We start from the raw sequence: 26,677 nt of genomic DNA, 5'->3' as shown, positions 1-26,677 counted from the left end.
GCAGGGGCACAGTAAACAATAACAAGCAGCAGACACCTCTGCAGGCATAAGCGACGCTCTGTCTGACAGCTTGAAAGAGCAGTGGAATCTCTCCCAGCGGAGGTTGAGATCTGAGAGGGACGACTCCCTGCTCAAGCGGGTCCCCTGACCCCTGGTAGCTAACTGGGAGCATCCCTGGGGCAGTCTGACACCCCACCTCACAGGGGTGAGTACACCCCTGAGAGGGAGAGAAGCTTCCAAAGCAAGAATCAGACAGGTACACTGCTGTTTCAGAAATACTGCTCTTCTGCAGTCTCTGCTGCTGACACCAGGAAAACAGGGTCTGGAGTGGACCTCAAGCAATCTCAACAGACTGGCTGGGGTCCTGACTGTCCAGAAGGAAAACTATCAAAGCAGGGAAGGACTACCTAAACCCATCAGTACATCACCATCATCAAGACCAGAGGCAGATAAAACCACAAGATGGGGAAAAGCAGAACTAGAAAAGCTGGAAATTCAAAAACAAGAAGCATATCCCCGGCAAAGGGGCGCAGCTCATGCGCCAGCAGGATCAAAGCTGGACGAATAGCTTTGGCGAGATGAGAGAAGAAAGGCTTCCAGTCATCATTCTCAGAGCTAAAGAATTCATTACCAATATAAAAAGAAACTAAAAATCTTGAAAAAAAAAGTGTCTGGAAAATTGATGGCTAAAATAATTAAATCTAGAGAAGGTCATAAAGCGAAATGAAAAGAGATGAAAACCATGACCACGAGAAATCGTGACAAATGCGCACAAAACTTCAGGCAGCGACTTCGATCCAACTGGAAGAGAACATCAGCGATTGAGGATCAAATGGTGAGAAATAGAAGCGAGAAAGAGAAACCAAAAGAAAAGAAGAAAAGAATGTAAAGCCTGCAAAGTATGGGATTATGTAAAAGACAATCACGCCTGGTGGGGTGCCACGAAAGTGAGGGGAGATGGAACCAAGTTGGAAACACTTCGGGATATTATCATCAGGAGAACTTCCCCAGCAGTAGGGCAGGCCAACATTCAAATCAGGAAATACAGAGAAGCGCCATAAAGATACTCCTAGAAGAGCAACTCAAGACACACATAATTGCCAGGTCACAAGAAGTTGAAATGAAGGAAAAAAGTAAGGGCAGCCAGAGAAGGTCGGGTTACCCACGAGGAAGCCCATCAGACTGCTGTAGCAGACCTCTGCGACGAGAAACTCTACAAGCCAGAAGAAAGAAGTGGGGAGCCAGTATTCAACATTCTTAAAGAAAGAATTTTTAAACCAAATTTCATATCCAACCAAACTAAGTTTCATAAGTGAAGGAGAAATAAAATCCTTTACAGGCCAAGCAAATGCTTAGAATTTTTGTGTCACCACTAGCCCTGCCTTACAAGAGACCCTGAAGGAAGCACTCAACATGGAAAGGGAACAACCGGTACCAGCCATTGCAAAAACATGCAAAATGTAAACCATCAAGGCTAGGAAGAAACTGCATCAACTAGCGAGCAAAATAACCAGTTAATATCATAATGGCAGGATCAAGGTCACATATATCTTAACCCCTTAGTATATAAAATGGACTCGCTCCAATTAAAAGACAGACATGGCAAACTGGATAAAGGTCAAGATTACATCAAGTCTGCTGTGATGGGGAGACCATCTCCTGCATAGAGCCTTCCTGACTCAAAAATAAAGGGATGGAGGAAAGATTTACCAAAAATGGAGAACAAAAAAGCGGGGGTTGCAATACTAGTCTCACAGTAAAACGAAGAACAAACCAAAAGATCAAAAGAGAACAAAGAGAGCCATTACATATAATGGTAAGGGATCAATTCAACAGGAGAAGAACTGCTATCAATATATATGCAGAGCACCCAGATTCATAAAAGCAAGTCTTGAGAGACTTACAGGGGCTTAGACTCCCCATACGGCAATAATGGGAGACCAACACTGCCAGCATTAGACAGATCAGCGAGACGAGGAGTTAGCAAAGGTCATCCAGAATTGAATAATCTCTGCAGCAGACCTAACCATCTATGGAGAACTCTCACCACAATCAGAATACTTAAATTTCTTCTCAGCACCACATCGTACTTATTTCCAAAATTATTACGTAATTGGAGGTAAACACTCCTCCTTGATGTACAGAACGAAATTATAACCAGGCGTCTCCATAGACCATAGGTACAATCAAACTAGAACTCCGGGACTGAAACTCAATTCAAGGCATCAACTACATGGAAACTGAACAACTGCTCTGAATGACTACAGGTGCATATGAAATGAAGGGAGAGAAGCAAGATATTCTTTGGAAACCAATAGAGAACAAAGATACAACCACAGAATCTCTGGGACACATTTAAAAGCCAGATCCTCGAAAACTCGGCGATCCGTCAACAAAAAATAAAAATCGAGAATCAAAACTCGATCAGAGGTCGTTCGTTTCTTAGGAGAGAGAGAGAGAGAGAGAGAGGAGAGAATCAAATCAGCGCAATTAAGAAATGATAAAGGGGATATCACCACCGACCACAAGAAGTACAAACTACCCATCGAGAATACTGCAAACACCTCACTTGATAAACTGGAGAGAAATCCAGAAGAAATGGATGTTCCACGGACACCTGTGCCGAGACCATGGGAGAGTTGAATCCTGAATAAGACCCAGCAGGGGTGCCAAGGGCAGCATTTAATGGCTACCAGCAAAGTCTTGGGACCAGATGGGTTCCTGGCAGATTTCTACCATTGCTGGGAGGAGTTGGTACATTCAGCTGCAGGCTGTGGCAATCAGCCAGAAAAGGGGAATCCTCCTGGCACTCATTTTATGGGGAGGCAACATGTCAATGCAAAATAGCAGAGATACCAGCAAAAAAGAAGATTTTAGACCAATATCCCGATGAACATGGTCAGGTATCCTCAGCAAAATGCAGCAAGCGGTTCAGCATCAAAAGCTTATCACGCCACGCTGATCAAATTGGGCTTCGCACTGGGATTTGAACGGTTTCAGCGATGCGCCAAATCAATAAACGCGTCAGCATAAAACCAGGGAGCCAAAGACAAGAACCATGCATGAACCCATCACCAATAGATGCGACCGAAATTCAGCGACCTTCATGCTAAAAAGCGGCTCGATAAATTAGGCGTGATGGAGCCTCAAAATAATAAGAGCTATTTTGCATGACAAACCCGTAACCATCATACCTGAATTCAGGCAAAACTGGGGCGTCCGCCCCCGAAAACTGGCACAAGACAAGGGATTCGCACATCTACTCTATTCAACATAAGTATTGGAAGTTCCGGCCTAGAACAAATAGAGCAGAAAGGAAAATCAAGGGGTATTCAGTTAGGAAAAGTCAAATTGCATCCCTGTTTGCAGATGACATGATTGTATATTTAGAAAGAAACTACATTGTCGATACAAAATCTCCTTAAGCTGATAAGCAACTACAGCAAAGTCTCAGGATACACAAAATGTGCAAAAATCACAAGCATTCTTATACACCAGTAACAGAGGGCCAAGTATGAACGAACTTCATTCCTGGTACTTCAAAGAAATAAATACTAGGAATCCAACTTACAAAGGGATGTAAGAGACACCTCTTCAAGGAGAACTACAAACCACTGCTCCAGTGAAATAAAGGGACACAAACAATGGAAGAACATACCATGCTCATGGATAGGGAAAGATCAATATCGTGAAAATGGCCATACTGCCCAAGGTGATTATAGATTCAATGCCATCCCCATCGAAAGCTACCAATGAGTTTCTTCACCAGGTGGAAAAAAACTGCTTTAGTTCATATGGAACCAAAAAGAGCCCGCATCTCAAGGGAACAATCCTAAGTCAAAGAACAAAGCTGGAGGCATCCACCTGACTTCAAACTATACTACAAAGGCTACAGTCACCAAAGTAGCATGTTACTGGTACCAAAACGAGAGATATATAGACCAATGGAACAGAACAGAGTCCTCCAGAAATAATACCACATCCTACAGCCATCTGATGCTGACAACCTGAGAGAAACAGAAATGGGGAAAGTTGCCCCCTGTGTTAATAAATGGTGCTGGGATAATTGGCTAGCCATAGAGTAAAGCTGAAACTGGATCCTTTCCTTATACTCCTTATCTTGAAAATTAATTCAAGATGGATTAGAGACTTAAATGTTAGACCTAATACCGCCCTCCTGGGAAAGCCTGGGTACCATTCAGGACATAGGCATGGGCAAAGAAACTTCCATGTCTAAAACACCAAAGCAATGGCAGCAAGCCAAAATTCCGTAAATGGGATCTCATTAAGCAAGAGCTTCTGCACAGCAAAATACCATCAAGAGTGGGGCAGGCAACCTACAGGAGAAAATTTTTTGCAATCCTCATCTGACAAAGGGCTAATATCAGAACCTACAGAAAAGACAAAACAAATTTTACAAAGAAAAAACAAACATTACAAAAAAGTGGGCAAAGGATATGAATGAACTTCTCAAAGAGACATTCATACAGCCAGCAAACACATGAAAAAATGCTCATCATCACTGGCATGAAATGCAAGTCAAAACCACAATGGAGATACATCTCACACCAGTTAGAATGGCGATCATTAAAGTCGAGGAAACAACAGAATTGCTGGAAGGGATGTGGAGAAATAGGAACACTTTGTTGGTGGGATTGTAAACTAGTTCAACCATTATGGAAAACAGTAGCGCAATTCCTCAGGGATCCCTACAAATGGGTAACACCCATGACAGCCATCCCATTACTGGAGTATATGCAAAGGATTATAAATTATGCTGCTATAAAGACACATGCACACATATGTTTATTGCAGCACTATTCTAATAACAGGCACTACGGTCCAACCCAAATGTCCATCGGTATGACAGATTGGATTAAGAAAATGTGGCACACATATACACCACATGGAATACTATGCAGCCATAAAAGGATGAGTTTGTGTCCTTTGTAGAGACATGGGTCACAGCTGGAATCCATATATTCTTAACAAACTATCACAAGAACAGAAACCCAAGCTTTACGCATGTTCTCCCTCACAGGGGTGGGAACTGGTTTGGAACAATGAGATCACTTGGACTGGGGAGGAACATCACACGTGGCCTATCATGGGGAGGAGGGGGGAGGGAGGGATTGCATTGGGGTGTACCTGATGCTTTGTATAACTTGAGTTAGATGGGTGCAGCACAGCAACATGGCACAAGTATACATATGTAACAAACCTGCATTATGCACACATGTACCCTAGAACTTACAGTATAATAATGTAATAAATTTAAAAAAAAAAAAAAAATGAATTGGGAATTCTTTAAGAATGTTGAAAATTGGCCCCAATCTCTTCTGGCTTGTAGGGTTTCAGCTGAGAAGTCTGCTGTTAGTCTGATGGGCTTCCCTTTGTGGATGACCTAGCCTATCTCTCTGGCTGCCCTCTAACATTTCTTCTTTCATTTCAACCTTGGAGAATCTGATGATTATATGTCTTGTGGTTGATCTTTTCATGGAGGATCTTACTGGGGTTCTCTGCATTTCCTGAATTTGAATGTTGGCCTTTCCTTCTAGGTTGGGGAAGTTCTCCTGGATGATATCTTCAAGTATGTTTTTCAACTTGGTTCTGTTCTCCCTGTTTCTTTCAGGTACCCCATCAGTCATAGGTTTGCTCCTTTTACATAATCCCATAGTTCTCGGAGGTTTTGCTTGTTCCTTTTCATTCTTTTTTCTTTCATGTTGTCTACCTGCCTTATTTCAGCAAGATAATTTTCAAGTTCTGAAATTTTTTTCCTCTGCTTGGTCTGTTCAGTTATTGATACTTGTGGTTGCATTGTGAAGTTCTCATGTTGTGTTTTTCAGTTCCATCAGGTCATTTGTATTCCTCTCTAAACTGATTATTCTGGCTTACAGCTCCTGTAGTGTTTTATCATAGTGCTTAGCTTCTTTGCATTGGGTCAGAACATGCTCCTTTAGCTTAGCAAAGTTCCTTATTACCCACCTTCTGAAGCCTACTTCCATCATTTCAGCCATCTCAGCCTCAGCCCAGTTCTGTCCCCTTAGGGGAGAGATGTTGCAGTCATTTGGAGGAGAAGAGATACTCTGGCCTTTTGAGTTTTCAGCATTTTTGCTTGGATTTTTTTCTCATCTTTGATTTCTGAGGTTGCTGACGTTTGAATGGGGTTTTTGTGGGGTCCTTTTTGTTGATGATAATTTTGTTGCTTTCTGTTTGTTTTTAACGGTCAAGCCACTCTTCTGTAGGGCTGCTGCAGTTTGCTGAGGGTCCACCCCAGACCCTACTTGCTTCTGTTTTTCCTGTACCCAGAGGTATCACCAGTGAAGGCTGCAAAACAACAAAGATGGCAGCCAGGTCATTCCGGAAGCTCTGTCCTAGAGGGGTACAGACCTATTGCCAGTCCAAACACACCTACAGCAAGTGGCTGGAGACCCTTGTTGTGAGGTCTTATGTAGATAGGAAGAATGGGATCAGGGACCTGCTTAAATAGGCAGTCTGGCTGCTTTTTGGTAGAGCAGGTGTGCTATGTTGGGGTGGATCCTTTCTCACCCGGACTGTTTGGACTCTCCAAAGCCGGCTGACTGGAACAGCTGAGTCAACCAAACTGCAGAGATGGTAGACGCTCCTCCCACTGGGAACTCTGTCTCAGGAAGAGATCAAAGCTCTGTCTTTGTAATCCTGGCTGGCGTGGCTGAAGCCTCTGCAGAGAGGTCCCCCCCAGTGAAGAGGAATGGCTGGGGTGCTGCTTAAAGAAGCAGTCTGGCCATGATCAGGCAGAGCAGCTATGCTCTGTTGGCGGGGGAGCCTTCCTTGTCTGGACTGTTTGGACTCTCCAAAGCTGGCAGGCTAGAACAGCTGAGTTGACCAATCTGTAGAGATGGTCGCCACCCTCCGCCGGAAGCCCTGTCCCAGGGAGAGATTGGAGCTCTGTCCTTATAACCCTGGCTGGAGTGGCTAAAACTTCCACAGGGATAAGTGTATTTTTTGTGTCTAAATAAGTATGTCCTTTTCATATGTAATCTATTTATTATTCGTTTACTGTCTAAGTATTTGAGTGACTGTGTTCTCCCTTCTGGGGATATATTAGTTTACAATATTAAGGTATTTTCTCTTGTGCAGGTTAAATTTTAGCAGGAGTAGTGTGGATAGGGAGACAGACAATAAGTGATAGACATATATGTAAGTTGAGTTACATGTCAAGAAGGTGAGAAATGCTGTGGAAAAAGAAAAAGAACTGGGTAAGGGAAACTCAGGAGCAGAGAGTCAGATTGCAGACAGATTACAATTTTAAATAAGGTTGGCAGGATATGCCTCATTGAGAAGATGACATTTCAGCAATGACCTCAAGGAACTGAGGGAATTAACAATTCAAATACTGAGGGAAAATATATTCCCACCAGAGTGTCTAGCTGATGCAGAGGTTCTAATGCAAGAACATACTTTAAGTAAGAAGACAGCAAAGTGTATGGCTAGAACACAGCAAGGGGAAGAGATGAGATAACAGAAGAATGAGGTGCCAGATATCAGGCTTGTAGGTGTTACGACTCTATCATTGACCCGTAGAAGCATTTTGCAGATTAATATTTTGCATGTCATTTTACATTTTGACATCATTTAAATTAGTATGTGATGTTCTTGACAGTTAAAAAATGTCTATATTAGAACTATCAGTCTTTTAAAATTTCTTCATAATTTTTATATTTAAGAGTTTTGTGGGGAGTTTTTTGTTTGTTTTTGTTTTTTTGTTTTTGTTTTTTTGAAAGAGTCTCTCTCAATCACCCTGGAGTGCAGTGGTGCAGTCTCGGCTCACTGCACCCTCCACCTCCTGGGTTCAAGTGATTCTCCTGCCTCTGCCTCCCATGTGCTTGGGATTACAGGTGTGCACCACCATGCCCAACTAATTTTTGTATTTTTTTTTAGTAGAGATGGATTTTCACCATCATGGCCACGGTGGTCTCGAAATCCTCACCTCAGGTGATCCGCCTGCCTCAGCCTCCCAAAGTGCTGGGATTATAGGCAGGAGCCACTGTGCCCAGCCATTTAGAGTTTTAATTCTATTAATTATCCTTTCTGTATATTTTAATTCTCTCCTTTCGTAGCTTGCTTTCTTCTGCCTTTGTAAATATAAGCAGATGCCAGTAGTTTTAAGAAACTTTATAGTAGTTGTAAGGAATATTTTAACACTTTGAATATATCGTTTCATTGCCTTCTTTTTTTTAAAATTATACTTTAAGTTCTAAGATACATGTGTACAATGTGCAGGTTTGATACATAAGTATACATGTGCCATGATGGTTTGCTGTACCCATCATCTTATCATTTACATTAGGTATGTCTCTTAATGCTATCCCTCCCCCAGACCCCCAGCCCCCAGCAGGCCCCAGTGTGTGATGTTCTCCGCCCTGTGTCCAAGTGATCTCATTGTTCAATTCCCACCTATGAGTGAGAACATGCAGTGTTTGGTTTTCTGTCCTTATGATAGTTTCCTGAGAATGATGGTTTCCAGCTTCATCCATGTCCCTGCAAAGGACATGAACTCATCCTTTTTTATGGCTGCATAGTATTCCATGGTATATATGTGCCACATTTTCTTAATCCAGTCTATCATTGATGGACATTTGGGTTGGTTCCAAGTCTTTGATATTGTGAATAGTGCCGCAATAAACATAAATGTGCATGTGTCTTTATAGTAGCATGATTTATAATCCTTTGGGTATATATGCAGTAATGGGATGGCTGGGTCAAATGGTAATTCTAGTTCTAGATGCTTGAGGAATCACCACACTGTCTTCCACAATGGTTGAACTAATTTACAGTCCCACCAGCAGTGTAAAAGCGTTACTATTTCTCCATATCCTCTCCAGCACCTGTTGTTTCCTGACTTTTTAATGCTCGCCATTCTAACTGGCGTGAGATGGTATCTCATTGTGGTTTTGATTTGTACTCCTCTGATAACCAGTGATGATGAGCATTTTTTCATGTGTCTGTTGGCTGCATAGATGTCTTCTTTTCAGAAGTGTGTGTTCATTTCCTTTGCCCACTTTTTGATGGGTTTGTTTTTTTCTTGTAAATTTGTTTAAGTTCTTTGTAGATTCTAGATATTAGCCCTTTGTCAGATGGGTAGATTGCAAAAATTTTCTCCCATTCTGTAGATTACCTGTTTACTCTGATGGTGGTTTCTTTTGCTGTGCAGAAGCTCTTTACTTTAATTAGATCCCATTTGTCTATTTTGGCTTTTCTTGCCATTGCTTTTGGTGTTTTAGTAATGAAGTCCTTGCCCATGGCTATGTCCTAAATGGTATTGCCTACGTTTTCTTCTAGGGTTTTTATGGTTTTAGGTCTAACATTTAGGTCTCTAATCCATCTTGAGTTAATTTTTGTATAAGGTGTAAGGAAGGGATGCAATTTCAGCTTTCTGCATATGGCTAGCCAGTTTTCCCAGCACCATTTATTAAATAGGGACTCCTTTCCCCATTTCTTGTTTTTGTCAGGGTTGTCAAAGATCAGATGGTTGTAGATGTGTGGTGTTATTTCTGTGGTCTCTGTTCTGTTCCATTGGTCTGTCTCTCTGTTTTGGTACCAGTACTCTGCTGTTTTGGTTACTGTAGCCTTGTAGTATAGTTTGAAGTTAGGTAGCATGATGCCTCCAGCTTTGTTCTTTTTGCTTAGGATTGTCTTGGCAGTTGCAGACTCTGTTTGGGTTCCATATGAAGTTTAAAGTAGTTTTTTCCAATTCTGTGAAGAAAGTCATTGGTAGCTTGATGGGGATGGCATTGATCTATAAATTACTTTGGGCAGTATGGCTATTTTCGTGATACTGATTCTTCCTATCCATGAGCATGGAATATTCTTCCATTTGTTTGTGTCCTCTTTTATTTCTTTGAGCAGTGGTTTGTAGTTCTCCTTGAAGAGGTCCTTCACATCCCTTGTAAGTTGGATTCCTAGGTATTTTATTCTCTTTGTAGCAATTGTAAATGGGAGTTCACTCATGATTTGGCTCTCAGTCTGTTAATGGTGTATAGGAATGCTTGTGATTTTTGCACGTTGATTTTGTATCCTGAGACTTTGCTGAAGTTGCTTATCTGCCTTAGGAGATTTTGGGCTGAGACAATGGGGTTTTCTGAATATACAATCATGTCATCTGCAAACGGACAATTTGACTTCCTCTTTTCCTAATTGAATACCCTTTCTTTCTTTCTCCTGCCTGATTGCCCTGGCCAGTACTTCCAACACTATGTTAAATAGGAGTGGTGAGAGAGGGCATCCCTGTCTTCTGCTGATTTTCAAAGGGAATGCTTCCAGTTTTTGCCTATTCAGTATGATATTGGCTGTGGGTTTGTCATAACTAGCTCTTATTATTTTGAGATACGTTCTATCAATACCTAATTTATTGAGAGTTTTTAGCATGAAGACTACTGAGTTTTGTCGAAGACCTTTTCTGCATCTATTGAGATAATCGTGGTTTTTGTCATTGGTTTTGTTTATGTGATAGATTACGTTTATTGATTTGCATATGTTGAACCAGTCTTGCATCCTAGGGATGAAGCTGACTTGATCATGGTGGATAAGCTTTTTGATGTGCTGCTGGATTTGGTTTGCCAGTATTTTATTGAGGATTTTCTCATTGATGTTCATCAGGGATATTGGTCTAAAATTCTCTTTTTTTGTTGTGACTCTGCCAGGCTTTGGTGTCAGGATGATGTTGGCCTCGTAAATTGAGTTAGGGAAGATTCCCTCTTTTTCTGTTGATTGGAATAGTTTCAGACGGCCTGGTACCAGCTCCTCTTTGTACCTGTGGTAGAATTTGACTCTGAATCTGTCTGGACCTGGACTTTTTTTAGTTGGTAGGCTATTAATTATTGCCTCAATTTCAGAGCCTGTTATTGGTCTATTCAGAGATTCAGCTTCTTCCTGGTTTAGTGTTGGGAGGGTGTATGTGTCCAGGAATTTATACATTTCTTCTAGATTTTCTAGTTTATTTGCGTAGAGGCATTTATAGTATTCTCTGATGGTAGTTTGTATTTCTGTGGAATCAGGGGTGATATCCCCTTTATCATTTTTTATTGTGTCTATTTTATTCTTCTCTCTTTTCTTCTTTATTAGTCTTGCTAGCGGTCTATTTTGTTGATCTTTTCAAAAAACCAACTCCTGGATTCATTGATTTTTTTGAAGGGTTTTTCGTGTCTCTGTCTCTTTCAGTTCTACTCTGATCTTAAATATTTCTTGCCTTCTGCTAGCTTTTGAATGTCTTTGCTCTTGCTTTTCTAGTTCTTTTAGTTGTGATATTAGGGTGTTGATTTTAGATCTTTCTTGCTTTCTCTTGTGGGCATTTAGTGCTATAAATTTCCCTCTACACATTGTTTTAAATGTGTCCCAGAGATTCTGGTACATTGTGTCTTTGTTCTCATTGGTTTCAAAAAACATCTTTATTTATGCCTTCGTTCGTTATTTATCCAGTAGTCATTCAGGAGCAGGTTTTCCAGTTTCCATGTAGTTGAGCGGTTTTGAGTAAGTTTCTTAATCCTGAGTTCTAATTTGATTGCCTTGTGGTCTGAGAGACGGTTTGTTGTGATTTCTGTTCTTGTACATTTGCTGAGGAGTGCTTTACTCCAATTATGTGGTCAATTTTAGAATAAGTGCAGTGTGGTGCTGAGAAGAATGTATATTCTGTTGATTTGGGGTGGAGACTTCTTTAGATGTCTAATAGATCTGCTTGGTGCAGAGCTGAGTTCAGGTCCTGGATATCCTTGTTAACCTTTTTTCTCATTGATCTTTCTAATATTGACAGTGGGGTGTTAAAGTCTCCCATTATTATTGTGTGAGAGTCTAAGTGTCTTTGTAGGTCTCCAAGGACTTGCTTTATGAATCTGGGTGCTCCTGTATTGGGTGCATATATATTTTTGGATGTCTCTTTTGATGTTTGTTGATTTAAAGTCTGTTTTATCAGAGACTAGGATTGCAACCCCTGCTCTTTTTTCTTTCCATTTGCTTGGTAGATCTTCCTCCATCCCTTTATTTTGAACCTATGTGTGTCTCTGCATGTGAAATGGGTCTCCTGAATACAGCACGCTGATGGGTCTTGACTATCCAATTTCCAGTCTGTGTCTTTTAATTAGGGCATTTAGCCCATTTAAATTTAACATTAATATTGTTATGTGTGAGTTTGATCCTGTAGTTACGATGTTCGCTGGTTATTTTGCCCGTTAATTGATGCAGTTTCTTCATAGCACCAGTGGTCTTTACAGTTTGGCCTGTTATTGCAGTGGCTGATACTGGTTGTTCCTTTCCATGTTTAGTGCTTCCTTCCGGAACTCTTGTAAGGCAGGCCTGATGGTGACAGAATCTCTCAGCATTTGCTTGTCTGTAAAGTATTTTATTTCTCCTTCACTTATGAAGCTTAGTTAGGCTGGCTATGAAATTCTGGGTTGAAATTTCTTTTCTTTAAGAATGTTGAATATTGGCCCCCACTCTCTTCTGGCTCGTAGGGTTTCTGCCGAGAGGTCCGCAGTTAGTCTGATGGGCTTCCCTTTGTGGGTAACTCGACCTTTCTCTCTGATTGCCATTGACACTTTTTCCTTCATTTCAACCTTGGTGAATCTCATGATTATGTGTCTGGGGGTTGTTCTTCTCGAGGAGTATTTTTGTGGTGGTCTCTGTATTTCCTGAATTTGAACATTGGCCTGCCTTGCTAGGTTGGGGAAGTTCTCCTGGATAATATCCTGAATAGTGTTTTCCAACTTGGTTCCATTCTCCCTATGACTTTCAGGTACACCAATCAAATGTAGATTTGTTCTTTTCACATAGTTCCATATTTCTTGGAGGCTTTGTTCATTTCTTTTTACTCTTTTTTCTCTTACCTTGTCTTCTCACTTTGTTTCATTCATTTGATCTTCAATCACTGATACCCTTTCTTCCTGTGATCCAGTTGGCTACTGAAGCTTGTGCATGTGTCACGAAGTTCTCATGCCATGGTTTTCAGCTCCATCAGGTCATTTAAGGTCTTCTCTACACTGTTTATTCTAGTTAGCCACTCATCTAATCTTTTTTCAAGGTTTTTAGCTTCCTTGAGATGGGTTCGAATATCCTGCTTTAGCTCAGAGAAGTTTGTTATTACTGACCTTCCGAAGCCTACTTCTGTCAACTCACCAAAGTCATTCTCTATCTAGCTTTGTTCCGTTATTGGCGAGGAGCTGCGATCCTTTGGAGGAGAAGAGGCCCCCTGATTTTTAGAATTTTCAGCTTTTCTGCTGTAGTTTCTCCCCATCTTTATGGTTTTATCTACCTTTGGTCTTTGATGTTGGTGACCTACAGGTATGGTTTTGGTGTAGATGACCTTTTTGTTGATGTTGATGCTATTTCTTTCTGTTTGTTAGTTTTCCTTCTAACAGTCAGGTCCCTCAGCTGCAGGTCTGTTGGAGTTTGCTGGAGTTCCACTCCAGACCCTGTTTGCATGGGTATTACCAGTGGAGGCTGCAGAACATCAAATATTGCTGCCTGATCCTTCCTCTGGAAGCTGAGTGGCAGAGGGGCAGCTACCTATATGAGGTGTCTGTTGGCTCCTACTGGGAGGTGTCTCCCAGTTAGGCTACAAGGGAGTCAGGGACCCACTTGAGGCGGCAGTCTGTCCATTCTCAGAGCTCAAACACCGTGCTGGGAGAACCACTGCTCTCTTCAGAGCTGTCAGACAGTGACGTTTAAGTCTGCAGGAGTTGTCTGCTGCCTTTTGTTCTGCTAAGCCCTGCCCACAGAGGTGGAGTCTAGAGGCAGTAGGCCTTTCTGAGCTGCGGTGGGCTGCGCCTAGTTAGACCTTCCCGGCTGCTTTGTCCACCTACTCAAGCCTCAGCAATGGTGGACGCCCCTCCCCCAGCCAGGCTGCCCCCTTGCAGTTCAATCTCAGACTGCTGGGCTAGCAGTGAGCAAGGCTCCGTGGGCGTGGGACCTGCCGAATTGAGCACGGAAGAGAATCACTTTGTCTGCCAGTTGCTAAGACCTTGGGAAAATCACAGTATTTGGGTGGGAATGTCCTGTTTTTCCAGGTAGTCTGTCACGCCTTCCCTTGGCCAGGAAAGGGAAATTCCCCAACCCCTTGTGCTTCCCGGGTGAGGCGACGCCCTGCCCTGCTTCGGCTCGCCCTCCTTGGGCTGCACCCACTCTCTCACCAGTCCCAATGAGATGAACGAGGTATCTGAGTTGGAAGTGCAGGAATCACCCATCTTCTGTGTCGATCACGCTGGGAACTGCAGACTGGAACTGTTCCTATTCCGCCATCTTGGAACGCCCCATCTCATTGCCTTCTGGTTTCTGTTGTTTCTGATAAGAAGTTAGCCTTTAATGTTATTGAGATTCTTTTGTATACAACGAAAAAAGCATTTCTCTTGCTCTTTTCAAGATTTTAGCTTTTGCTTTTAACATTTTGACTCACGTGCCTGGCTATGGATATCTTTATATTTGTCCTTATTGGAGTACATTGAGTTTCTTAGATTTGTAAATTATGTTATTAATCAAAATTGGGAAACTTTCAGTGGTTTTTTTTTTTTTTTTAATATTTTCTATGTTTCTTTTTTCTTATCTTCCTGGGTCTTCTATTATGCGTATGTTGGCATGCTTAATGGTGTCCCACGTTTCTCTGAGAACCTGTTCATTTTTTTCATTCTTTTTACATTCTGTTCTACAGATTGTATAATCTTTATTGATTTGTCTTCCAATTGCCATTCCAAATTGTTTACACAGAAAATACATATCCACATATAAATTATTAGAATTAATTATATAGTTTAAGGTTGTTTAGTACCAGGTCAATGTCCAATAATTAATTATATTTCTAAGAGTTGCAACAAACAAGAAATGCAGTTTAAGTAAAGATACCATTTACAATAGTATGAAAAATATCAAACACTGGAAATTTTTGTGGAAATTGTCAAGCAGATTCAAAAACTCATCCAGAAATTCAAAGCACCAAGAGTAGCTAAAATAATCTTAAAGCAGAAAAAGTGATAATTGCTTTACTGGATATCAAGATCTTTGATAAAACTACATAATTGAACACAGTTTGGTATTAGCACAAGGATGGAAAAATAGAGCAATGGAAGAAGATTAGAGAACCCAGAAATAGAGCCATGCATATATTAACACTTGATTTATAACAAAGTTGGCTTTATGGAACAGTAAGGGTAATCTTTGACACTTTCCTCTTTTCACGTCATGCACAAAAATTGATTCCAGTTGGATTATAGAGCTAAACATAAAAGGCAAAACAATAAATCTTCTTAAAGTTAATATAGATTATCTTTTTGACTTTAGAGAAAGATTTCTAAAATGAGACCCAAAACCCAGTAGCCATCAGGTATGATACCAATAAATGGAACTACTTTAAAATTAAGGACTGCTTCCCATCATAACACATCAGTACACTACAAAACAAGCCATAGAATGGGAGAAGCATATCTTTACACATGTAACCAAAAAAAGCACTTGAGTCTTAGAAAATCAAACTCTTCCAAGTCAGGGGCCAAAAAAGATAATCCAAAAAATACTGGAAGCAGATTGAACAGGCAAGTCAGAAAAGAAGCCAAAGAACATATCAAAGGGTGTTCAGTATCATTAATGATAAGAGAAAAGCAAATTAAAAACCTGATGAGATATCTTTACATATGTACGATAATGAGTTAAATTAAAATCTGACAATACAAAGTGTTTCTTAGACTGTAAGGTGATGGAACTGTTGCTGGTGGGAGTGAAAACTAGTACAATTATTTTGAAAAACTATTTAGCATCTTCTGAAATGGAAGATATGTGTATCCTGTTTTTGGAGCTCTAAACTGGAAAAAACTCATGTCCAGCAACAGTAGAATGGATAAAAGAATGTATATTCATATGATGGAATTCTGTACAGTAGTGAAAATCGACTACAGCTACAGAAAACAGTATTGATAAATCTCACATTATTGAGTGGAGAAAGAACACAAAATAATACTGCATGATCCCGTTTATATGAAATTTAAAATTGATTAAATGTTTAGCAATGCAAGCTTAGGGAATAAACTATAAAGAAGAGCAAAGTTGTTATTACCATAAATGACAAGAGAGTGGTTGTTTTTAGAAAAGTGGGAAGGTGTGGTAATTGACAGAGATCTGAGGAATGTTTTTGGGGATTGCTGGCAGTGCCAGTGATCAGAATAGTAGTTGTATGGGTTAATTCACTAAGCTCTACATTTTGTTTTGTGTATTTTTTATTTGTGTTGTTTCACATACAAAAAGCTTAAATATAATGTTACATTACAAAGGAATCATTATGCAAAGATGTGAAGGAATTAGAGTTAGTAAAATGATTGTTAGGCTCTTTCAGTGGTATATCACATTTAGTACAGTCAACATGGGAGGGCTTTGATAGTGAAAAATGGTGCATGATATAGCGAACAAACTGGATGGGAAAGAAAATATATTCACCTGTAAAAAGATATGTAAGATACTGGTCCTTTTCATCTCTAAATGTGTTTGCAGAAAACAAGTGTTCATAGTCGATTGGGGATTATTTATAATCCTACATCAAAAATAAATGAAGAGAACACAGCTATTTCTAGAGGAATTTTGGCAGCTTTTCTTACACAGAAGACCAGGTTTTTGAGAAGCTTTCTTGGGCAACTGGCAAAGGAAAAAACTGCTACAGCTATTTACTCTGGAGATAAAATTAAAACATTCCTTATTGAGGTCAGTAGCTATCTGAAATATTAAATATGTACATATTGCATATTTTAAAAGTATAAGTGAATGTATTTGGAGATACTGTTACTGAAAAAGATTAACAGGTTTAAACAAATGGAGATAATAAACATTCCTTTTCAAATGGGAAAAGATAAACATTAAATGATATGACTTTGCACAGAGGCATTTAATAAATCAAATTTCATATGTTTTATTAACTACTTCATGATTCTTAAAGTTGATGGCATTTTTGTTAGGATATGTACTTAAGCGAATAATTGGGGGTTAAAGCGTTATGTAAATCTCAGGTATTTCACTGAAGGGGTCCATTATGGGGGGAATTTCAATGGTGATCCTCTTGAAGAAAGAATCATTATTCATTCGAAAAATACATATTGATTGTTTATCAGACAATGGAGATAAACTTGTGAACAAGCAGATGGAGTCCCTGTCCCTGTTCTTTGTGGAGCTTACATTGTAGGAGGAAAGACAGACAAAATATTTATAAGTTGTTTTGATTGATTTACTTTCAAAAGTCAGATCATTAGCTAAGGATTAGAGTGGCAGGATGTATTTTTAAAGGGTCGAGGACAAAAAGCGGAAATGTCGAATATTTTACTATTATTCTGAGAGTGAGAAAGTAAATTTAATACACTAGTGAAGGAAGATTTCTGGTAATTGCTGAGGGCCCACTTGAGATTAATGATCATAAATTTAAAGCGGGATCAGCGTTGGTCGTATGTTTTTCTCCAGCTGTATTTTACTGTTTTCATCCAGTTGCAGACTTAGCAGTTTTGTTTAACCAAGGTTGGGGTTTGGCCCAGTTTATATGACTGAGGGGGAGCATTTGAGGGAGCTAAACATGGAGAAAGTTTTGGTTTTAGTAAAGTACCCTGAAATAGAACTTGGTTAAAAGGAAATTATGCCATGGGAAGGATGATGGACAGTGAATAAATGGTAGAGTCTGTGGACTGAAAGGTTGAGTAATTAGGGATGGGGATGGTCATGAGGTTGTGGTCAGAAAGGGGATGATTGGAATGGGGATTTTGGAGGTAAAGAGGATCAGGGCCTACACGGTCCAACACCACAGCCACTGGCTACATATGGCTATTTTATACTTAAATTAAAATTAAATAAGATTTTAAATTCAGTTCCTCAGTCATAGTAGCCACATTTTGAATGCCACATAACCACGTGAGGCCTTGGCTGCCATATTGGACAATGCAAGAACATTTTCATCATCATGAGAGCATCTGGGAACTTGTTAGAAATTCAGAATTTAAGGCCCTGATTCTACTGAAGTAGATTCTGCATTTTAACAAGATACCAGGTGATTGATATGCACATTAAAGTTTGGGAAGTACTGAGAGAGAGAAATGCACCTTAATATGAAGGTGCAATGAGCATATATGTGGCTTATTTTCTGTGAATGTCCATATTTTTTTTACTTTGACCAAGGGTTATTTTTATTATTTCCATATTTAAATATATTATTACTAAACTGATCTTCTGGGATTAGTATGATGGGGAGAAAGGAGTATTTCCATTTTAACACTTTTTAAATTGAGAATACCAAATAAGAGGTACTGAGTTCAGAATTTAATAAATATTTAATTTCATTTTCTTCATATCAAATTTTATTTAAATTGATGTTCCCTAGTTTACTAATCTGGTAATTTCTCTGAAATTCTCAAAGAATGAATAGCAAACTGTATCAACTTGTAACAAGATTTAAGCATGTTATAAATGACTTGTCAAAACACAATTCTTTTTTTAAAAATGTTCTTTCAGAAGAAAATTATACTAAATAATTTTTTAAAGTATTATATAAAATTTTATACTAATATTAAAGTAGCTTTTTAAGCAAAATGATTTAATATATTTACTGTTCTCGTATTAGTTTCATCAATCTTAACTTTTACTTTAGGGGATGAATAAGAATGCTTTTGAGAAAAAATATAACACTGTTGGAGTGAATATTTTTCGAACTCACCAGTTGTTCTGTCAAGATGTACTTAAATTGCGTCCTGGAGAAATGGGTATTGTCAGCAATGGGAGAGTAAGTAGAAAAAGCTATTGCTCTCTTTTCTCAGTGACACTGCAATGCACTGGTCTGACTTTTTCTGTCACAATTCACCTGATGTGACACACACACAGGACGGTGTTCATGAGCTGAAGACACCAGACACAACTCAGCATAAATAAAATGGGGTCATGACACACTTCCCATTCCTTCATTCTTTCCCCCATTCAATGATAACAATGATGTGGGTAAGGAAGAATGTTCTTTATGTGTCTTGCTTTTATTTTGTTCTAATGTAAGTATTAGAAGAAACAACTTAATGCACAGCATCAAAACATTGTCATTGAGAACCACTGTTGTAGTAGGTATACTAAGTAGGTTATTACGTCTTTTTTCTTGTTCCTACAGTTGTTTATGTTAAATGGCATTAGATACTATTATAAGTTTTGAAGTATCAAGTAGTATAAATTGCCATGTAGTTTTTATTAATAAAATATTTACAAAGCTCTAAGAAGGAAATCTCTTACTCTCCAACCACCCTAATAAAACTTAATAGCTTATTGTTTTTCCTTCCATTTTTGGTTTTTTAGAAGACATCCTTATAATCCTACTATATATAATTTTATATCATGGTTTTCCTGTTAATATAAATGTTTTTCTGATTATAATCTTTGTAGACACATACAAAATAAGTGGATGATATCTATATACTAATATTTTTAGTATGATAGTCTGATTTTATTTCATACAAATTGTTTAAGTAAAAAACTGAATCTGGTGCTTAGGTTTATTAAGAAGTCAATGAATGCAGTGTGTTTGATATATCTGTGGCTTGAATTTTCAAATTATATATCCCTAAATCATCTTCAAAGTTCTAATGCACTGTTAATGTGTTGTTTTTCACTTATTTATGAACTCTGCTCACCAGCATGTTAGATTCAGTTTCATCTGTGTACAGTGCTATTTTACACATAAATGACAACAGCTGCCATTTATTGTAAAAAGTTTTGGTGAATTTTGCTAGTGAGATATGTAGAACTCTATAAATAGCATTGCTTTTTCACTTTAAAAGTTACTTTGGGAGGAAATACAGCTTTTAAAAACAGTTCTAAAGCTTTTGGCTATCTTTGACCATATCAAGCATTTTAAGGGATAAAGAGGGAAACAATGGCACCCATTTTATCTAGTGCCTTGCCTTTTAATTATATACTAGGGAAAAGCTACCCTATGTCTTCTTTGTCATTTTGATATAATTAGTATAGTGTTATTGACATTAATGATAAATAGTAGATACAATTATGTTCAACTTATTGCTTATAAACATAAAACTATGTTTTGTCCTCACTTTCCTTAAAATTGACAAAAATATTAAGATATTAATCTTACACCTACTGTGAACCAAACATTTTTCTAGATGCTGAAGGCACAGCAGTAAACAACTAGGTTTTCATGGGGCTAATATTTTGATGGATAGAGAGAGACAACAAACAGCACCCTTACTGATAAGGCTAATATTTTGATGGATAGAGAGAGACAACAAACAGCACCCTTACTGATAAGGCATCTATCTTAAGTATGTTTATGCTGCTATAAAAATATGCCACAGACTGGCTAATTTATAAAGAACAGAAATTTATTTCTTATACTTCTGGATGCTTGGAAATGTAAGGCCAACATGCTGCCATTGATGTCTGGTGAGGGCTGCTATCTGCTTCCAGGATGGCCCCTTGTTGCTCTGTTTTTACATGGTGGAAGGTAGAAGGGCAACAGAGTGCTCCCTTCAGTCTGATCTTTTATTATAAGGATACAAATTCCATTCATGAGAGCAGAGCTCTCGTGGCTTAAAAATCATCTCCCAAAGGCCACACCTCTCAGTGCTATCACACTGGCCACTAAGTTTCAACACATGGGTTTTGAGGGACACATTTTGTCTTAGTTTGTTTTGTGCTGCCTTAACAAAATACCCGAGACTGTATAATCTCAGAAATGTATTAAAGAACAGAAATGTATTCTCTCATGCTTCTGGAGTCTGTGAAGTCCAAGATCAAGGCACTGGCATCTGATGGTAGCTTTCTTGCTGCATCCTCACATGGCAGAAGGCAGTGGGGTAAAAAGGTGATGAATGCTATGTTCCTACATGGCAAGAGAGAGCAAACCCACTCCTGAAAGCCTTTTTGTAGTGGCATTAGTCCATTTTGAGGGCACAGCCCTCATGACCTAAACACCTCCCATTAGGTCCCCAGCACTATTGCATTGGGGATTCAGTTTCAACATAAATTTTGAAGAGGACAAAAACATTCAAACCCTAGCACATTCATAGCAGTGTCATTTGGGCAAAGAACCAAAGAAGGTGAAGGAGGAAGCCATGTCAAATATGTGGAAGAGGATTATTGTAGACAGAGTACAATGAATGCAAAGGACGTGAGGTGAGATCATGTCTGTGAATCCTGTGAATCATGTCTGTTCTTCTAAGAATAGCAGGTAGGAAGAGAGCAGTCAGGAGAGAAGCTCAGAGAAGTAGCTGGGGGCCAGATCATATTGGGTTTTATAGGAAGTTTAAGGACTCCCACTTTACTCTGTGAATGAGTTGGGAAGCGCATAGTTAAGATTGGCATCATCTAGCTAATGTTTTCTTTGGATCACTAGAGGCTGTTACTTGGGAATATACTATAGGGGGTCAGGAAGCCAGTTGGGAGATAATGTAATAGTCCAGATGAGAGATGATGGTGGCTTGGACCAGAATGGTTCTAATGGTGTTGGTAAGAAGTGGATATGGGATGTATTTTATATGAAGAATGGACAGGAATTTTCCAGGGACTTTGGTGTGAGATGTGAGAGAACTAAGTTACTGGCAGAATGGAGTTACTGTGGATCAAGATGAGGAAGGCTGCAGGGTAAGTGGGGTTGTCAGGAGCAGTATAAGAGGAAGGAAAGAGAATTCAGTTTGGACTTCCAAAAAGACTTGCTGAGAAGGTGATTGAATATGAGTGTAGTGCAGAGTAAGGATTGGGGTTAGAGATAGATATTAAGTCAAATTATGTTGACTTTTTGTGTTGACTAATGGAAACGTAATTTTGATTATCCTTTTATTTGTATAACTGTGGTTTTAATAGAAAAGTATATTGGAAAATAAGTATTGTGTTTTATGAGCGATAATGTAATACTTAGCTTACCACTCTGAAAGTAACGCTATAAAGCCTAATAATCACAGCAATGTGGCAGATGTTATAAAAATTTGGAATCAGATAGTTTAATGCATGAAATGAGTATGATATTTTAGTGTAAATCTTCATTCTGAACCTGTTCAAATGTTTCCATTAGAATTGGAACATATATAAAGTTAGCATTATTTATAAATGATCAACAACTAGGGTACAATGATGATCACATAGTTTCTTAAAAACACTGAATAATTTAAAATTGACATATTTAATATTAATGCCACAAGTAATGCCATTGTTATAATAATATTTATTTTACATATTCACAATTTGCTGAAAGACATAAGGTAGCAGGGAGCAGGAAAAAAAAGCAAGGTCTTTTTTTTGTTTTATAGTCAGACAGATCTGGATTCAAATTCCAGTTGCACCATTTATTACATTACACTATGAGATCTGATTTCTTAATTTGGACAATGAGAATGGTAATAATCTGTCTTATAGGATTGTTGGAGTGATTAACAATGATATGCTCCGATATTTAAAGCACATAGAAGGAACCCAAACACAGAGTAAATTTTCAGTAAATATTAACTGCCGTTTTCTCTCAAAATATTTGACGGGCTTCATGAAAAATAGTGGATATTTATAGACTTAATTTGTGTTACACTAGCTAAAAGTTAGCGTAAAATCAAAACTAGTTGATCAAACTTCTGTGAGTAGAGAGAGATTTTTAGCTCAGTATGTGGATGAAAATCTGACAGAGTTTTCTGTAATTTTAATGACCTGTCAAATGAAGTAATACATTTCTGTTCTGGCAATTACTCTATATAACTGAAAAATCACATTTCTAAAATGTTACGAAGAAAATTTAAGCAACGTAATTTTCAAGTTTATTGTTCTTTTTCCCAACTTGGACATTACATAATTTTATACGATTTAAGTTACTTTATTCCACAAATGTTCAATTTTAAATAGAACTAAGACACAGAAACATTAGGTTTCTCCTATTTGATGCTGTGCTTAAAGTAAGCAAAATACAGCCAGTTTTCTGGTAAATTTAATCAATAAAGATAGCCAATCTAGTTAACCCCTTAAGACAATACTTTACGATTTTATTTCCTTATTCTGTGTTACTGACAAAACTGCCCCTGTCGCTAGAGGTGGTATAGATAAAATTCAACTCTTTTCCAAGACGGCTGTTTCATATTAGGAAATGTAACATTGAATGTGCTTTCAAATTTACTTTTAAAATTATATCACGTCTTAAGACAATGAAATCTTTATATGAGTACTTTTAGTATTATAGTGCCCATTTTTGTGTTTTTAAGAGCCCATGTTTTATATTTAAGGTGAAACATGATATTTATTTAGTTGGGATGCCAAGATCCCAGTTAGTCACCTTTGATACGAGAAAATGGGATAGAAAGATTCAAGAACTATGCTTCAGTAATTTTTAGAAAAGATGAACTGCAGAAGCAGGTGAAGGGGAAGTGAGAAAATCTGGTTACAGCCACTACATTCTGGTCTTTTTACCAAGAAAAACAATATTCTGGTTGACATGTTTTCTGATTATCATTAAATATAATTGTTTCGTACATATGATTATGTCAGTCTACAGGAAGGCTTTGTGTATGTGGTGTTAGAATGATTGTATGTACTAACTTCCTCAGAAAGTACTCATGGTAGTAGAGTCAGTAGTGGTTGTGATGGGAGAGCCATCCTGAGAAATTAGGTATATGGCAGTTTGGCAACTTCTAACTTTGTAGTTACTGGTTTAAAGTTAATGTAACTGACCTTGCTAGGCTCCTAACCATTTATACAGTATCAGTTAAAAGAAGGCTGGTCGGTATTATTACAATACGTATGTGATTTTTATGTGATTTGTCTCTTGGGTTTTGCTATTTTATGGTTTTCTTATAAAGTAATTCATGTCTATATAGTGTAGACTACAATTTATAGATGAATGTGAAAGAAAATTGAAGTTAAAAGATTTTTTAAAATATAGACCATTGCTTTCAAAATTGAATTTAGATTGAAATGGTATTTGGAAGCATCATGATTTATGTTTCTTTTTTTTTTTTTTTTTTTTTTGACCTTGGAAAATCATTTATTTATGTTAAGAAGTAGATGGCCCATTATTATTTACGAAATACCTTGAAGAGACATTTTGGTTTTGGAAAGAGGGCTGACAGAGCAGTGCTCGGAAAGGAGCACTAAGAGATAAGGAAAGGAGCACTGAGAGCTCGGAAAGGAGCACTGAGAAACAATGAGAGATAAGTTGTTTTACATAATAAAAGAATACAGACTTCACCTGATTATACTAAACAGAACCGAGATGAAGTAAGATTTTCCACAACAAGGCACTCAGGGATGGCGATGGAGGCGCTGTGGATCAAGTCAGCCGGAGAGAAATTTCTGGGGGCTGGAACGGTTACAAAACAATGTTAAGAATATAGCCAGGTGTGATGTCACACCCCTGTGATCCCAGCTACTTGGGAGGCTGAGGCAGGAAGATGGCTTGAGGCTAGGATTTCAAGGCCAGCCTGGGCTACGTGGTGAGACGCTGTCTCATGTGCGTCTTCACGTGCACTGCCCAGCATGCCGCCATCAACCAGGGCCAGGTATGGACAGCTGAAAGCCCAGGTCCCTGAAGGCAAGGTGACCTGATGTCCAGCAGGCCTGTCTTCAAATGGCCATCTCATGGCATCTGGGTCGCCGCCAGCCGGACATGGTGAGAGGGGACTCATTTCCCCAACACAGGAGAGACTAAGGAATTTCAGGTAAAAATCGGATGGTTCCAATCCTCCGATCCTAAGAGACCATCGCCCCAGTTCCCAAGAGCTCCGCCAGTTTGACTTTTTTGCCGAACGCCTGGTTACTGCTAGTTCGATTTATGTTTCAAATCATGATTTATGATTTATGTTTCAAAGTAAAACTTTCTAATGGAAATAATTTGCTAGTTTTTTACATTGTCACTTTGATTTTGGTGTTTATACAGATGTTATTTGTAATATCCAAGTGAGAAAGTATTTGTATCTTGTTTCCTAGTGTATGGCAGGATTAGTAAATGGCAGGATTACCATATCTTTAATCTCTAATTCATTTTTGCTTAACAAAGAAGTATTTATTTGATGAGGAAATGTTTTCCTAAACTGGTATCTTCTAGAAGATATACTATAATGGTTTTTATTTTAAGTTTTTAGGACCTTTAGATGAAGATTTGTATGCAGAAGATTTTTACTTGTTGGAAAAGATAACATTTAGTAATTTAGTAGAGAAAATTAAAGACATTGTTGAAAATATGGGAATCAACTCAAATAAGTGAGTATATAAGTTCTAAGAGCAGTTCACTTGGGTTTGGTATTTTGAGTCTAATGTTTTTGTTTTAAGATTAGAAAATGTTTCAAATATATGGACAAGTAAAGGTATAATAAAAGGCGTATATAAAGAATATAAGGAAATTATAAAAGACATCCATTTACTCACCATCACAAAACTGTAGATGTTAATGTTTTCTTTGCCTTGACTGTCTTTCTCCTTGTTTCTTACCCATCCACCCCAATCTCCTCCCTCCCCAAGAGGTGACCATTTTCCTAAAGGTTGTATGCATGGTTCCCATATTTGTGTTTATACTTTTATTTTATATGTAAGTATCCATTATTGGTGTTTATTGTGTTGAAGGCTGTGACTGTTTTAGAGAAATGCTATTATACATAGGTCTCCCTTTGCAGTCTACTTAGGTAGATTTAACCATGTTCAGATATATAAAGCCTTTCTTGAAGCATTAATTGTAACATGAAATATGGAACTTTCTCTTTCCAAAAAACTCATACACTATTTGTCTTGTTTATCTAGCATGAGTGACTTTATTATGAAAGTTGATGCCCTTATGTCCTCTTTGCCTAAGCGTGCATCTCGATATGATGTCACATTTCTTAGGGAGAATCACAGGTAAGAATGTAATCGTATCTGTTTGTGGTTTTTCTGTTAATGCATGCAATTATTTCCATTTGTTTTCATATCATGGTAAAATTTAAGGTAGAACTAAAAGTAGTTTATTAGGGAATAAATGTACTTGACAGCATTAGGAAGATAAATTCTAGTTAGTTATATATTCTAGTAAATAAAGGGTAATATATATGGAGAGAGAGGATACGAAATTTCAAGTAAGTTAAGCATAGTATAATTTGTCATATTTTTAATATTTTTCATGCTTAAGATCATTTGTAATTTTTGCAGTATCTCAAGATAGTCATAAATAATATTATCTTTATATTTTCAATGTGTAAAGTGACGGAAGAGTCCTGATTAATCAAATGTAGGGTGGCCTCTGTCACAAAGCTAAACACAAAAGCATGAGCAAGAGTTCAGATGAGTGAAGGGAGGGTCCAGGCAAAGCTGAACAGTGTAGGCCCAGCTGCTGCCTCAGGCGAGCAAAGTGAATCAGCAGATCAGCAGCAAGTGTGTGAGCTGCAAAATTGCTGCTGCTGCCTCTCTGTCCTCTAGATCTCCTGAGAATCTCTGTTGTTGCCCACTCAAGCCAGAAACATTCTGGAAAATATGATTTAGCCTGGTCAAGTTGACACATTATAAAGCTGCTGCATGTACCAAGGGTCCAAGGATTTACTCTGTCAGGCTCCTGTGGTAGGATGGAAATAAAAGGCTGTTTAATCACTATCATATGTGATTTCTATGCCCATATTCTCTATGAGAGTGCCTCGTTAATTGTAAAAGTAACTAAACTGCTTTTTTTTTTTTTTTTTTGAGACGGAGTCTCGCTCTGTCGCCCAGG

At 38.4% G+C, this 26,677-nt stretch overlaps 1 protein-coding gene across 9 annotated transcripts in view; it reads left to right on the top strand.

Moving 5' to 3' along the window:
- Nucleotides 1-26,677, top strand: part of UGGT2 (UDP-glucose glycoprotein glucosyltransferase 2) — a 274,442-nt gene that overhangs the window by 130,474 nt on the left and 117,291 nt on the right. For all 9 annotated transcript variants that reach the window (XR_002518478.2, XR_002518477.2, XR_002518481.2 and 6 more), the window contains 4 exons: nt 16,501-16,707; nt 18,629-18,760; nt 25,082-25,206; nt 25,741-25,836. Coding sequence is in view for 3 of the 9 variants with exons in the window: in XM_017951367.3 (XP_017806856.1) it covers nt 16,501-16,707; nt 18,629-18,760; nt 25,082-25,206; nt 25,741-25,836 (560 nt within the window). In the remaining 6 variants the exon portion in view is untranslated. The remainder of the gene's footprint in view (nt 1-16,500; nt 16,708-18,628; nt 18,761-25,081; nt 25,207-25,740; nt 25,837-26,677) is intronic.

This window comes from Papio anubis, chromosome 15 (assembly GCF_008728515.1).
Source record: "Papio anubis isolate 15944 chromosome 15, Panubis1.0, whole genome shotgun sequence".
In the NCBI taxonomy this organism is placed as follows: domain Eukaryota; kingdom Metazoa; phylum Chordata; class Mammalia; order Primates; family Cercopithecidae; genus Papio; species Papio anubis.
This window is presented reverse-complemented; position numbering and strand designations above follow the sequence as displayed.